At 42.5% G+C, this 15052-nt stretch overlaps 1 protein-coding gene across 5 annotated transcripts in view; it reads right to left on the reverse strand.

Moving 5' to 3' along the window:
• The window catches only part of LOC138738894 (coiled-coil domain-containing protein 8 homolog), a 71356-nt gene that overhangs the window by 30573 nt on the left and 25731 nt on the right, over positions 1-15052 (reverse strand). For 4 of the 5 annotated variants that reach the window (XR_011341847.1, XM_069890048.1, XM_069890045.1 and 1 more), the window contains exons 2-3: positions 11217-12602; positions 904-966 (exon numbers count right to left, since the gene is read on the reverse strand). Coding sequence is in view for 4 of the 5 variants with exons in the window: in XM_069890045.1 (XP_069746146.1) it covers positions 904-966; positions 11217-12602 (1449 nt within the window). In the remaining variant the exon portion in view is untranslated. Of the gene's footprint in view, positions 1-903; positions 967-11216; positions 12603-12690; positions 13830-15052 lie in introns of those variants that run through there. The other variant, XM_069890047.1, reaches the window with a different exon arrangement.

Below are 15052 nucleotides of genomic sequence, written 5' to 3' on the forward strand. Positions count from 1 at the left end.
ACACCTTGAACAACTCATCAAGGACTAGTTACAGTTTAAGATTCTCGTAGCAAATATTTTCAACATTTGTATTGGATTCCATTGGGAATAAAAAGAGATGCTAATGACATAGTTATTGAAAGGAATTAAAGTCTTATTGCTGCAGTTTAATACCTCAGAAACCGAGAAAGATTTGACCCCAGTCTAACACCTGAGAATGGTGCAGTGTCAGGAAGTGGTATTCCAGTTTGTTAACCTCAACTCAGGCACAGATTGGAGTCATTCTACTGCTCTGGGCTACATTTAAAAAGTGGTTCAAATATGAAAGTGGCAACATTTTAAACCTGGAAAGAAGGCATAAGAAAGCAAAATAAATCAGGATAAGCCAAATAAAGTCAGTCATAGGTGAGCATAATATTCATACAGAAAGAAATTTATCCAGGATAATGAAAAAGTCAATTCAGAGAGATATGTCGGAAATCTAAAATTAATTATCTGAAAGGTTTTTAAATTTCATTTCCATAGAACTGCTGACCCTCTTGCTGAATATTTGCAGCAGCTTTTGAAAAATTTTTTAGACATTAGGCCATTTCACTCCATGAATCTGTGCTGCCCAATCTACACCTCATTAAACTATATCCCCGATATGTTTCTACTTTTATTTTTAATTATCCATGCATTAAAGATGATAGGGAGTAAATTTAGAAAAGAAAATTTGTAAGAAATGTACTAGATCAAGTGTATAATCCTAAAGCTGTTCAAATTGAGGATCATTGACTGGCATTCTAAATGGGAACTTCCTAGTCTGTCTACCTCAGTTATTAACCTCAGCATATTAACCACTGAGGTATTAAGGTAACCCTGTCAACAGTTTTTCTATTTAAGCAAATGGGTTTTCAAATTATTTTGTGGTACATCACATACCTGCCGTAGCATGAAATCAAGAGGGTCATCTGGTCTTTCATACACCAGATTTTCAGTCAATTTCTGTAAAACAAAATATAGGTATTTGAAATCTGTGATGTTTCTTTGCCGTACTTGCATGGTGTATTATGAGATCTAATTGATTTCTGAAATTCAGCATTCTCCAATCCATTAATTATTTATTCCTTTACTTCACCATTTAACTGACCGTAAATCTATTTTTGTTACCAGTTATATTTCACATTATATACATTTGATATTCAATTTTCCCAGAATATTTATGCTTTATTAATTTTGAAGCGAGTGTCTCTACAATAATCTATTTTAGCTTAATGGCTTGCAAATTTTTTTTTTCCAAAATCACTACTGTACATTCACTTGAATCTTTGTAATGTTACCAAAACTTCTCTTATTTAAGAACCTTATATGTAGCATTTGTGCTGAATCTAAACCAGGATCCCAAAGCAAAAGGATTTGGTCTACACTAGCATCTTCATAACCAACACCATTTTCACCCAAAACTAATTCCAGCACCTCAACTAATATACTTGATTCTTTTCTTTCTTTGGCTTGGCTTCGCGGACGAAGATTTATGGAGGGGGTAAAAAGTCCACGTCAGCTGCAGGCTCGTTTGTGGCTGACCAGTCCGATGCGGGACAGGCAGACACGATTGCAGCGGTTGCAAGGGAAAATTGGTTGGTTGGGGTTGGGTGTTGGGTTTTTCCTCCTTTGCCTTTTGTCAGTGAGGTGGGCTCTGCGGTCTTCTTCAAAGGAGGCTGCTGCCCGCCAAACTGTGAGGCGCCAAGATGCACGGTTTGAGGCGTTATCAGCCCACTGGCGGTGGTCAATGTGGCAGGCACCAAGAGATTTCTTTAGGCAGTCCTTGTACCTTTTCTTTGGTGCACCTCTGTCACGGTGGCCAGTGGAGAGCTCGCCATATAATACGATCTTGGGAAGGCGATGGTCCTCCATTCTGGAGACGTGGCCCATCCAGCGCAGCTGGATCTTCAGCAGCGTGGACTCGATGCTGTCGACCTCTGCCATCTCGAGTACCTCGACGTTAGGGGTGTGAGCGCTCCAATGGATGTTGAGGATGGAGCGGAGACAACGCTGGTGGAAGCGTTCTAGGAGCCGTAGGTGGTGCCGGTAGAGGACCCATGATTCGGAGCCGAACAGGAGTGTGGGTATGACAACGGCTCTGTATACGCTTATCTTTGTGTGGTTTTTCAGTTGGTTGTTTTTCCAGACTCTTTTGTGTAGTCTTCCAAAGGCGCTATTTGCCTTGGCGAGTCTGTTGTCTATCTCATTGTCGATCCTTGCATCTGATGAAATGGTGCAGCCGAGATAGGTAAACTGGTTGACCGTTTTGAGTTTTGTGTGCCCGATGGAGATGTGGGGGGGCTGGTAGTCATGGTGGGGAGCTGGCTGATGGAGGACCTCAGTTTTCTTCAGGCTGACTTCCAGGCCAAACATTTTGGCAGTTTCCGCAAAGCAGGACGTCAAGCGCTGAAGAGCTGGCTCTGAATGGGCAACTAAAGCGGCATCATCTGCAAAGAGTAGTTCACGGAGAAGTTTCTCTTGTGTCTTGGTGTGAGCTTGCAGGCGCCTCAGATTGAAGAGACTGCCATCCGTGCGGTACCGGATGTAAACAGCGTCTTCATTGTTGGGGTGTTTCATGGCTTATTACAAGGTTTAAATGCAGTGAAGGTGCAGGGATTTCATACTTGCAGCATGTATACAAGAAGACATCATTTGCATTTCCTTCAACCCACTGCACTCATTCTCAGTCTGCACAATTGCTGCAAGTTCCTGTTTACAGTACCCAGTTGAAATCTGGAGGATCTCCGTGATCTCTTTACACAAAGAAAATGTCTTCTACTGATATTGCTTATACTGATCTCTCAAGCTCACTTCCCTAGCTACTCCCTACAATCCGGAAGATGTCTTCCTATAAAATATGCATCTAGCTCCCTCTCAAACACTGCAGTTAAATCTGCTTCCATTACTAACCTGGCAGTGATAATGTTTTATCCACATATTACTCTTGGTTCTTTTGTCATTCCCCTTCAGTCCATCTTGACCATTCCACCAATAGCAATTGTTTCTCTCATCTACTCAATCCATACCTTTCATGATTTTAAAGACTTCAGTAACTAATAACTTTATAACTCACTGTCTAGTGTCTTGTAGCAGTGTCTCCTTGTCTTTTTGTTGCTCTGTCAAAGTGTTTTTGTCAGCATTAAATGTCTTCTTCTACCCATCCACCCATTCCATAGCACATCTTAATCTCCATTCAAATCCTTCTCACAATTCACCACACCTGCAAGTTTGTTTCACCTATCCTTGCAATTAAAAATCACATTATTTATGGAACTTTTTAAACGGCATGAGGATGACATGAAATGCTGTTTTAATGCTGATTAACAATATAGTAATATAACAATATAGTAAAGCAATGTAGTAATGCCAATTAATAAAATAGTAAAGCAACTTATAGGCCACCAATGAGTAATCTGATCAAAATTTGATACCAATTGATGGAGGCTGTGGATTTGGATTTGCTTCATCTGACCTTGTACTATCAATGCAATCTCTCCAATTTCTTATTATGAAAATCAAAGAATACCCAGTAAGGGACCAGATTAATGCACTAGGGAGCTTGCATAATGAAACAGATCAAGAGTCAATTATCTTCACACTATCACACTATTCCAATATATGTGTATGATTACCAGTAATTTTCACAATCAGCAAAACAGAAAAGGAGAAGTGTAATTTCTTAATTAGCATGTTAAATATTTTACAGAATATGTAATAAAGATTTAAGATAGAAGATAAAAAAAACAAATAAACATTAAAAATTAAGTAGGAAATGTTTTTATTATTTTAATATTTTCATAATTTTCAGTTTATAACAATCCACACATTTAAAATTAGCTTTTCAAGTCAGAAAATTTGATAAAACAGTGATTTTTAGTTTTAAAATTCACCAACACTCATGCAAGAAGGTAAAACATTTTAAATTATTTTTACAGTGTGAATAGTTGTAAATATCTATTCTAATCAGATTTCTGATTCAAAAAGATAGTACATGAAAAGATTTTCTGGCAAAATGTATCAGTTTCATTTTGATTACAGGTGCAAGGTCTAAGCTGGGACAAAGGCAAACAAAGCAGTACCATTGCAGTCTGCATTGTCTTTGTTCAAAGAAGTCATTTAACTTATTTCCAAACGCAGATTATATTTGGTGAAAGGTCTATTGCACGGCAGTGTAACTAAAACCAAATTAAAGAGAAGATTGATCTATTCTGGAGAAACATGCATTATGGAGTTACAAAGAAAGTGTAAAAATTAAGGATTAATCAGGCCAAACAAAATGTTGGAGCAATTTAAAGGCAACTTTGAGAAGCTCTATCTCGAGGGGATATAACTTTGTTTCAGTTGGCCTTGTGCCAGTAGTGGAAAGGCACTAAAGATCTGAAATATCATAAACTTCCATTCTGAATGACACACATGCCCCCAGACAAAATGAGACTCGCATAATGAAACAGAGCAAGGGTCTTTCATCTTCATCCCATCCCATTTTTTGATGTTTCTGTGCTCAACGGAAGAATTTCAGAGAGGTACAGAATAGTCAGAACTTCCTGTGCTCTTTGCTTTTCTGTGCACTACTTGAAAATACTTGATCCTGGCCATAAATTGAAAAGTGACAATTCCATAAGAAATTGTTGCATTTTCAGTTGCAGATATACTTAACTTTGATAAGTACATAGTTTATGTTGGTAAATAAATCTGGAAGTAGTACACACCATATCCAAAAATAACCATATCTAACAGAGGACATACAGCTTGCCTGGGGGCCACAGAACATTTAAGGGTGGTGGTGGTGGGGGGCACGGACTGAAATCATAAAATATGTTTTATGTTTTTTAGGTAGTCAGAAGAAACCAACTACACTTGACTGCTTTATATGGAACGGGGCCCATAAACATTGAGCAGAGTCCTAAAGGGGTCATAGTAAAAAAAAATGTAAAGAATGGCTGGTCTAAATTTTTCCTTTCACCAACATGAAGAAAACACTTTTACTTGTTTTTATTATGCAGTGACCAAAAAAATATGACGTCTGAGAGCCAAAAGGAAATTTAATCTGATCTTAAACTAATTCTAAAAATCACTGAAAATAACCTAATTCAAACATAGATACTTTAGAAACATAAATAATTTGTCTGAGTAATGGCTTTGCTAATTCTTCATTTTGTTTCAACAAGAAGATGACTTTGTGGTGTGCATCCATCCTTATCAAGACAAGGTGATCCAATCAGGAATTGGGTTAGTTGATTTAAATACTTATCTCGATTAGCCATTTTCCATGGGAGCCATACAGCCCCACCTTGGGGGCTACAGCACAGTAAAGGAGGAGGACTGAAATCGTAAAATATTTTTTGTTTTTTATGTAGTCAGTAGGAGAAAAGTACAGAAGGAACCAACTATCCTTCACAAGGAAGGAGTCCCATAAACTTTGAGCAGAGTCCAAAGAGGTCCATAGCCAAAAAAAAAGGTTGAGAATGACTGATCTAGATTACAGATAACATGACCTCTGTGCCCATAGCATATATTCTTGTCGAAACATTTTAATTTGTTTTTTTAATTTTTATTTTATACATTTACATGTGTTGTATATGTTTTATTTAAAATGGTAGCTAATAAAATAATGTCAGGGCAAACATATCCAGATACAGGTAATGGATTTTTCCTTTCTACAGTAAAACCCCTGATATCTGGAATTCAAGCAACCAGCAAAAAACTGAGGAAAATAAATTTTAGAAATTAAAATAAATAAGAATAAAATAATAGGTAAGAATACATAAGTTTAAAAGGATAGAAGTAAATGTCCTCTGAAGGAACACATAAACCTTTGGTGAAGATGGGAGCAAATATTCAGTCAGCAGAGTGATTTGGTTGTGCTTTGTTCGCAGCAGCTGTTTGAATAAAATTGTGTGAAAGAGCAAGGGCATCACACCAGATGAAGAGATGGTGGGGTGACTCTCTTAAAGTGTCTCCTCATTCTTGCTTAGTAATAGTCGCCCCGGTCAGAGACTTTATTTGTAAACTTGGGTGGTGGGGTGGGGGTTGAATTATCAATAATATTATTGTTTGTCTTTTGGGTGGCTCCATGAAGGGGGAGGAACCTGCAGATGTAGCGACAGTTAAATGTTTTCAAAGAATGTGACTAAAAAAAAGTAAAATGCTTTTAAGTTTTATATATTCATGCAAGTGAAGTTTGTTCAGTCTAAGTACAGTATAGTATTTTTGTCTTTTAAATTGTTTATTCTTAATGCTGGTGTATTAGTTAGCCATTTTAAGAGTAAGTTTCAAGCAACCAGAAAATACACTTATCCAGCATCTAACAATCCTCATAGGTGCTGGACACCAGGAGTTTTACTGTATTAGGAATAGCTGGCTGTGATAGTACAGATCTATCACCAATGTACATAGTGTATATAGTTACTGTATCTAGACTGTGCTTACAGCGATTGGCTGAGAGCTAAGCCACACCTATTGTTTGGGCCTTAAAGGGTTGTGTCCCTAGCCAGGTCGGATCATTCCGGACTGGTCGGCCACCTGTGAAGAGCTCCGGTCTTTTGCTAATAAAAGCCTTGGTTTGGATCAACAAGTCTTTGGTTCTTTCGACGAGCTCTACAATTTTATTAGCAAAAGACCGGAGCTCTTCACAGGTGGCCGACCAGTCCTTGACCTACCCCTTTTCATTCTCTCCCTCGTTTTTGTTTTTTTTTTTTTCCCGGGTCAATTCTCCAAGAAGGGGTGAATGTGATAGTACAGATCTATCACCAATGTACATAGTGTATATAGTTACTGTATCTAGACTGTGCTTACAGCGATTGGCTGAGAGCTAAGCCACACCTATTGTTTGGGCCTTAAAGGGTTGTGTCCCTAGCCAGGTCGGATCATTCCGGACTGGTCGGCCACCTGTGAAGAGCTCCGGTCTTTTGCTAATAAAAGCCTTGGTTTGGATCAACAAGTCTTTGGTTCTTTCGACGAGCTCTACACTGGCATACTTGACTACATTTTATAGGGAAATGCTTTCATTGAGGATTAGCTTTGTTTTGTCTTAACTATACACCTGTACTTTTGTTGAGGAAACAAAGGATATTTCTAGTCATTAACAGAACGTTGACACTCAGACCAGATATTATACTTTCTAAAAGAATGGTGTTTTAAGTTCTAATAAGCATTGCATGTCATTGTGGAAAGTGGCTTATTGTGGCTGATTTGTGGAAAGTTGCTGACACTGCCAGAGCCGCTGTAGCAGCAGTGTTGCCACTGGTGCAGACCCTCAGGGAACAAGGGAGTGGAGATCCAGTGCTCCCGTGGGGTCCAGCCACCCAGTCAACTACTGTCGGCTCCGCACAGGTTATGAACAGCCCGTTGAGAGAGCCAATGGTGGTTTTAATTGAAATCCCACGACCATGGGTCTACACCCAAGATGGCAGTGCCTATTAATTGGCAGCAGCCATGAGGGGCTACAGACTCCGGGGAAGTGGAAAACTGGAGCAGGGCACCACACGATTGGTAGATCACGCACTGTCTGAGAAGGAGAAGCAGAGGAGGCAACCCACCAGGACAGTGACCACGTTGGCAGACCAGTGAGGGGGCTCTGCAGCTGAGGGACCAGTGCATGTGTCAGGTTGCTGACAACTCGAGATGAGGAACCCATGGAAGCTGTGGGCTGCTGGAGACTGCTGCTGTGGACTACTGGAGACTGGCTTGAACTGACTGGAGGGGTACCAGGTATGGGAACTGGGATGCGAGAAGGGCTGAGGGCGTGGAAGGGTTCCTGACTGTATTTGAGGTTTGTATATGGAGCTTGGGTTGCCAATGGTTTGGACTGGAGTCTGTGTGGCTGAAGAGTGCTGGAGGTGAATCTACAGACACTCGGTAACTCTAGAGCACACATGTCAAACTCAGGCCCACGGGCCAAATTTGACTCGTGATATAATTATATTTGGCCCACAAGATCATATCAAATATGTATTAGAGCTGCCCCGCTGGCCGCCGTGCCAGTATAGCGCATGCACAGCTAATACTACAAATCCCAGAATGCTTTGCAAATGCATTGGCGCCGGCCCGTCAGCCTGCTAATCGCCCCCACCTCCTCTCTTTACTTACATTATCATCTGCGACCTGTTGCCCAACTCACATGTAATAAACCCCTTACGAAAAATGGCCAAACGAAAGACAGAAAACAGGAACTTTCAAGACAGGTGGGAGCCAGACTATATGTTCATCATTTTAAAAGACAAACCTGTTTGTCATTGAAGCACATTGTTATTTTTTTGACTTGTTGGCTTGTGAAAAAAAATACATTTAAAAGCTTAAAGGCTATAGAGAAATAGTATTTATTGAATATTTTATTTCTCATTTGTTAATGCTTCTTCTGGAAAGAGTTTAACCAAAACTATTATTAAACATTTATTTTAAATAAGAAAAAGTTTAACATTACATATGTTGAAAGAAGAGAAAACATACAGATGTTGTTGAAAATTTTCAATAAATATTTAGTTTGGCCCACGACTTAGTCCAAGTTTTTAATTTTGGCCCTCTGTGAATTTGAGTTTGACACCCCTGCTCTAGAGGGATTCTCTTTAGCTTCTCTCTCAATGACTGTAAGTCTGACTGTAAGAGGTGCTTAGGCAATTCCTGCCAGAGGCAGATCTGTCTGCCTTGTAGCAGGCAAAAAGAAATTTCATGTAATATGATACTGTTTTATTACTATGATAATAAATTGAATCTTATTGAATTGGGATTGTACATTAGTGTTTTCTTTCCACCCCTTCCCATTAGTATCATTGTCTGTGTTACAACAGCCAATATTGCAAAATGGCGCAACCTTCAAAGGAGTGAAGGGAGAAAAAACAATTATCTGCTGTAGTCGTTGCAGAATGCAAGATTCAATCTCTTTCACCATATGATGATTCATCTTTACTGAATGATTACATAAATATATAGAAGGATGTCACAGATAGGCATCAACTAAAGGACTTCAATTACATAATGTTGTCCCTAATTAATTAATCAAATAGAACATGACAACACAGTATAGGCCCTTTGGCCCATGAGGTTGTGCTGACCAATAAGTACCTAGGCAACAATCTAAGCATTCTTTATCTCACCCATAATTCTCTATTTTTCTTGCCAACTTAACATTCTTCTAAAAGTCCCTCTTGTATCAGCCTCCACCACCATCCCTGGCAATGCATTCCTGGCACTCACTACCCTCTGTGTAAAAACCATACCCTTGACATCTCTGCTGAACTTTCCTCCTCTCTCTTAAACAGTTGTCCTCTGGTATTAGCTATTGTTGCCCTGGGAAAAAGGCACTGGCTGTCCACCCTATCTATGACTCTCATAATCTTATAGCCTTCTTTTAAGTCACCTCTCATTCTTCTTTACTCCAAGGAGAAAATTCCTAGTTCTGTTAACCTTGCCTTATAAGACACGTTCTCCAATCCAGGCAATCTCCTCCGCACCATTTCCATAACGTTCACATCCTACCTGTAATGAGGCAACCAGAACTGAACACAATATTCCAAGTGTGATTTAACCAGAGTTTCATAGAGCTACAACATTACACATGGCTCTTGAACTCAATCCCCTGACTAATGAAGGCCAGCATACCATAATCCTTCTTAACTACCCTATCAACCTGTGCAGCAACCTTGAGAGATCTATGGATTTGGGCCCCAAGTCCATCTGTTTTTCCAAACTCTTAAGAATACTAACATTAACTATGTATTCCACTTTCACGTTCGACATTCCAAAACGCAGCACTTCTCACTTACCCAGATTGAACTCCACCTGCCACTTCTCCACCCAATTCTGTATCTATATCCTGTTGCAGCCTTTGACAACCTTCTATATCATCCACAATACTTCAAACCTTCTTGTGATCTGCAAACTGACTGACCCACTCTTCCATTTTTATTATCCCAATCATTTATAAAAAACACAAAGAGCAGGGGTCCCAGAACAGATTGCTGCATAACTCCACGAGTTACTGACCTCCAGGCAGAATACATTCCATTTGCTTGCACCCTCTGCTTTCTGCAGGCAAGCTAATTCTGAATCCACAGATGGATCCCATGCCTCATGACTTTCTGAACAAGTCTACCATTGGGGGTCTGACTAAAATCCATATAAACCACATTTACTATCCTACCTTCATCAATTTCTTTTGTTACTTTCTCAAAAAACTCAATTAGAATCGAAGAAACAGAAATGCCAATAGTAATATCTGAGCATATCAATAAACTACTGTAATGTCAACAGTTGAACTGTCATATAATTATTTTGATTGACAATCAATTTTCAATGGAACAGGGGTTTTCTGGTCTAAAAACACCATTTTTATTGCAGTGTAACTGGTTGAAAATTGCCGGGCTTTATATTGTTTGGCCTGTGACTCCTTATGTTTTTTTTTAATGTGGTCCACAATCAAAAAAGTTTGGCCAGCCCTGTGATAGGCAAAAGAACCAGAGAAACACATGGAACCTTTACTTTTTACAGTGAATCGTTGTGATTTTTGGAAGGATGCTAATAAGATTCTTCAGTAAATTTCAATAAAAATGTGAAAAGCATTTTCACGCCCATGGGAATCAGGAGAGAAGGGACTCTAATTAGATAGCTCTGTAAAAGAGCCAGCACTGGTGACACAGCCTGGATGACTGCATTTATCGGATTTTAATAACCATTTATTCCTCTTCTAAATCTTGGCTAATGTGGCACTAAGGGCCAGAGTTCGCCACAGGACATCAGGAAAGTAACAATTTTTCACCTGTGAACCTGAACAGTGTGACTTCCTCGTATGCCACACCACAGATAAGGAGAATCATGTCCTTATCCTGTGTCCACGGCTTGGTTTAGCAAAAGTGACCAGAAAAACATTTTTTTGCAGGAACCCTAAATGATCTCTTTCCTTCTAGATTTAGGGACACTGATGCCAGTTCAGAGGATTCTTGTCACATCCCTGACTGAGATTAGCCAGCTCAACCGAGAACAAGTGAAGAGCATGTAAATCACTGACAACAGTAAATTTAGTCTTCTGTGCCTGTACGCATACTGGGACAGAGAAGAAAGGAAACAATAAGGAACTTAACCCAGCCATCTATCATACACAAATCCACTCCTCCCTAAAAAAAATATGGAATGGTAATCTGGTACTAGCTAAAGGAAATTTTTCCTTCAGTAAGTTTAACCTATTGAAAATGAGGTGGTTTTTGAAGCATCCAACCAACCTGAAATATCTGTAGAATATTGTGTTTTTCCATGTACAAAACAGATCGCTTATATGGATCTTCAAAACAGGTTGCAAATTTCTCTTCAGCTTCTGCAGTCATCTCTGTCATAGTTGAAACTAAAGTCTCAGCTGTAGATGTTTCTTGAACTGTAGTGACATTTGTTTCACTTTTACTTATTGGCTCAGTTTCAAATGTGGTAATGGCTTGTTCCTCTAGTTTAGTTGCCATCTCCACCATTGTTTGTCCAGCTGGTTCAGCACCGGTCTTTCTGGTTATTTCTCCAGTTTCTGCCACTGATTCTGCTACAGCCTCCACCGCAGCCTCCGCCGCCGGTTCTGCCGCAGCCTCCGCCGCCGGTTCTGCCGCAGCCTCCGCCGCCGGTTCTGCCGCAGCCTCCGCCGCCGGTTCTGCCGCAGCCTCCGCCGCCGGTTCTGCCGCAGCCTCCGCCGCCGGTTCTGCCGCAGCCTCCGCCGCCGGTTCTGCCGCAGCCTCCGCCGCCGGTTCTGCCGCAGCCTCCGCCGCCGGTTCTGCCGCAGCCTCCGCCGCCGGTTCTGCCGCAGCCTCCGCCGCCGGTTCTGCCGCAGCCTCCGCCGCCGGTTCTGCCGCAGCCTCCGCCGCCGGTTCTGCCGCAGCCTCCGCCGCCGGTTCTGCCGCAGCCTCCGCCGCCGGTTCTGCCGCAGCCTCCGCCGCCGGTTCTGCCGCAGCCTCCGCCGCCGGTTCTGCCGCAGCCTCCGCCGCCGGTTCTGCCGCAGCCTCCGCCGCCGGTTCTGCCGCAGCCTCCGCCGCCGGTTCTGCCGCAGCCTCCGCCGCCGGTTCTGCCGCAGCCTCCGCCGCCGGTTCTCCCGCAGCCTCCGCCGCCGGTTCTCCCGCAGCCTCCGCCGCCGGTTCTCCCGCAGCCTCCGCCGCCGGTTCTCCCGCAGCCTCCGCCGCCGGTTCTCCCGCAGCCTCCGCCGCCGGTTCTCCCGCAGCCTCCGCCGCCGGTTCTCCCGCAGCCTCCGCCGCCGGTTCTCCCGCAGCCTCCGCCGCCGGTTCTCCCGCAGCCTCCGCCGCCGGTTCTCCCGCAGCCTCCGCCGCCGGTTCTCCCGCAGCCTCCGCCGCCGGTTCTCCCGCAGCCTCCGCCGCCGGTTCTCCCGCAGCCTCCGCCGCCGGTTCTCCCGCAGCCTCCGCCGCCGGTTCTCCCGCAGCCTCCGCCGCCGGTTCTCCCGCAGCTTCCGCAGCAGTCTCTGCTGTTGGTTCTCTTGCAGTCTCTTTTGCTGGTTCTCCAATCTTTGCCGCTGGCTCTGCCACAATTTCTGTCACTGGTTCAGCTGCTGACTCCATTTCTTGGGTAGAATTGTATGCAGATCTTTCAGTGTCCTTTTCTACAGGGTTTTGATCATCATTCTATTCAGTAAAAAATAATGCAAAATTATATAGTAAATAGGTGTACAATTAAACCATTTTGTTGCAAGAAGTATTTCCAGTGCCACACCTGCAGGAAGCGTGTCCAGTTGCAGTTCCTGGCAGATTGCTTAGAAGTATGGAGCCGCAGATGAACTAATTGTGGAGCTCCTAGATGGGGAGAACGTCATAGACAATGCATGTACTGAGTGGTCGCTCCGTAGATACAGAAAGAGAGCGCTAGGAAAGGCAGGCAGGTAGTGCAGAAGTCCCCTACATTTATTTCCCTCTCAAGCAAGTATACCATGTGGGGTATTGTTGGAAAGAATGGCTCCTCAGGGAAAAAAAGTAGCAACATACCAATTTTTTTCTCCAAAGTGGGCATTGCAGTATAAAAAATGGGCTGTGGAAGTGAATCAAGACTGGGAGAACAAAAGAGATAGGAGATTCTATCAGATTGGGGGGCAGATAGGCATTTCTGTGGATGCACAAAAGAATCCAGGTTGGTATGTTGCTTTCCTGGTATTAGGGACAAGAATGTCTCAGAGCACTTGAAGAACATTTTGAAAGGGGAGTGTGAACAGCTCTAGTTTGTGGTACATGTTTGTACCAATTACTTGGGGAGTTGAAGTAATGAGGTCCTGCAATAAGTGTTAAGGGAACTAGAAAACTATTTAAAGAGCAGGACTTTGAATATTGGGTGGCACAGTTGGTGTAGCAGTTAGCGCAATGCCTTTACAGCACCAGTAATCGGGACAATCCCACACCGTCTGGAAGGCATTTGTACGTTCTCCCTGTGTCTGCATGGGTATTCCCCGAGGGCTCTGGTTTCCTCCCACCATTCGAAATGGTGTAAATTGGGCAGTACGGACTTGTGGGCTGAAATGGCCTGTTTCCATGCGGTATGAATAAATTTACATATAAAATTAAATTGTAATTTCTGAATTGCTTCTGGTGTCACAAGCTAGTGAGTATAGAGGTAGTTGGATGCCAGGTGAATGTGTGGCTGAAGAACAGTGAAGGGGGATGTGCTTTAGGTTCCTGGATAGCTGGGACTGTTTCTGGAGAGGATAGAAGCTGAACAAGCTTGACAGGTTGCACCTTGCAGAGTTGGATTAACAATCTTGCTGTGAAGTTTGCAAAGATTTACACTGAGTTGGCAGGGGAATGGGACAGTTGTTCAGACAGAGGGGTACAATCATCTGGAGGAGAAATAGAAAAACTAGTCAGCAAAACAAGCGAGTAAGTGCACCAAAAAAAAAACAAAGCTAAGTTGCTTGTTTTATTGCAAGGACTTGCACTTGTAAAGTAAATGAACTCAAACTTTACTTAAGAATGGGTCGACAATGCTGTGGCCATAACTGAGACATGGTTTCTATTCGGTCGGGGACTACAAGAGTGGGCTTGTGCAGGAGAGGATATTGAAGCTTTGGCGAGTAGAGGCTGAGGAAATACAGCAGGTAAGGTAAGAGTAGGTAGTAGGATGGCAATTAGGGCAGTGGAATGGTCCAATTGCAGGATGTGGGAAATTTGGGAGTACACTGCAAGAGGTTCATCCAGCTGCATCTACTTGCAGACCAAGTTAGTGAACTGGAGCTGGTTGAAATCTGAATCATTCAGGAGGCAGAGAGGGTGATAGACAGAGGGAGATAGTCACACCCAAAAAGCAAGAGGCAGGTAGCTGGGTGACTCTTAGGAGAGGGGAAGAGGCAGTCAATGCAGAGTATCTCTTTGTCCATTCCCCGCAACAATAAATATACCATTTTGGATACTGTTGGGGGTTTCTGTAAATAAGATTGAGACTCCTGGATGGTATGTTTCCTCCCAGGTGCCAGGGTCAGAAGTAAAGTGGAGGATATTTAGGGATCATTTTCGTGGGGTTCTAGATAGGTTTATCCCACTGAGACAGGAGAATTGTGGTTGAGAAAACTGGTAAGGTAGCTAGTTAAGAGGAAGAAGGAAGCAGACATTAGATTTAGGAAGCAAAGAACAGGAAGGGCTCATGAGAATTACATGGTAGCCAGGAAGGAACTTAAGAAAGGACTTAGGAGAGCTTGAAGGGGGCATGAGTAGGCCTTGGCATGTATAGGCCTTGGCATGTATAGGCCTTGGCATGTATAGGCCTTGGCATGTAGGATTAAGGAACAAAGAAACAATTATTTATTTATTTTTTATAGATTGACTTGACTACAAAATCATGAGAGGCAGAGATAAGGTAGACAATCAATGCCTTTTTTCCAGGGCTCGAGTGGCAAATACCAGAGAACATCTGTATAAAGAGAAGGGAGGAAGGTTTAGGGGAGAGATCGGGGTAAGCATTTTTACACAGAGAGTTGTGGATGCCTGAAATGCATTGCTATGCATGGTGGTGGAGGCTGGAACAATTGGGGCATTAAAGAGACTCTTAGACAAGCACATGGATGAAAGAAAAATATAGGGTTATGAAGTAGGGA

This window comes from Narcine bancroftii, chromosome 7 (genome assembly GCF_036971445.1).
Source record: "Narcine bancroftii isolate sNarBan1 chromosome 7, sNarBan1.hap1, whole genome shotgun sequence".
Taxonomy (NCBI): domain Eukaryota; kingdom Metazoa; phylum Chordata; class Chondrichthyes; order Torpediniformes; family Narcinidae; genus Narcine; species Narcine bancroftii.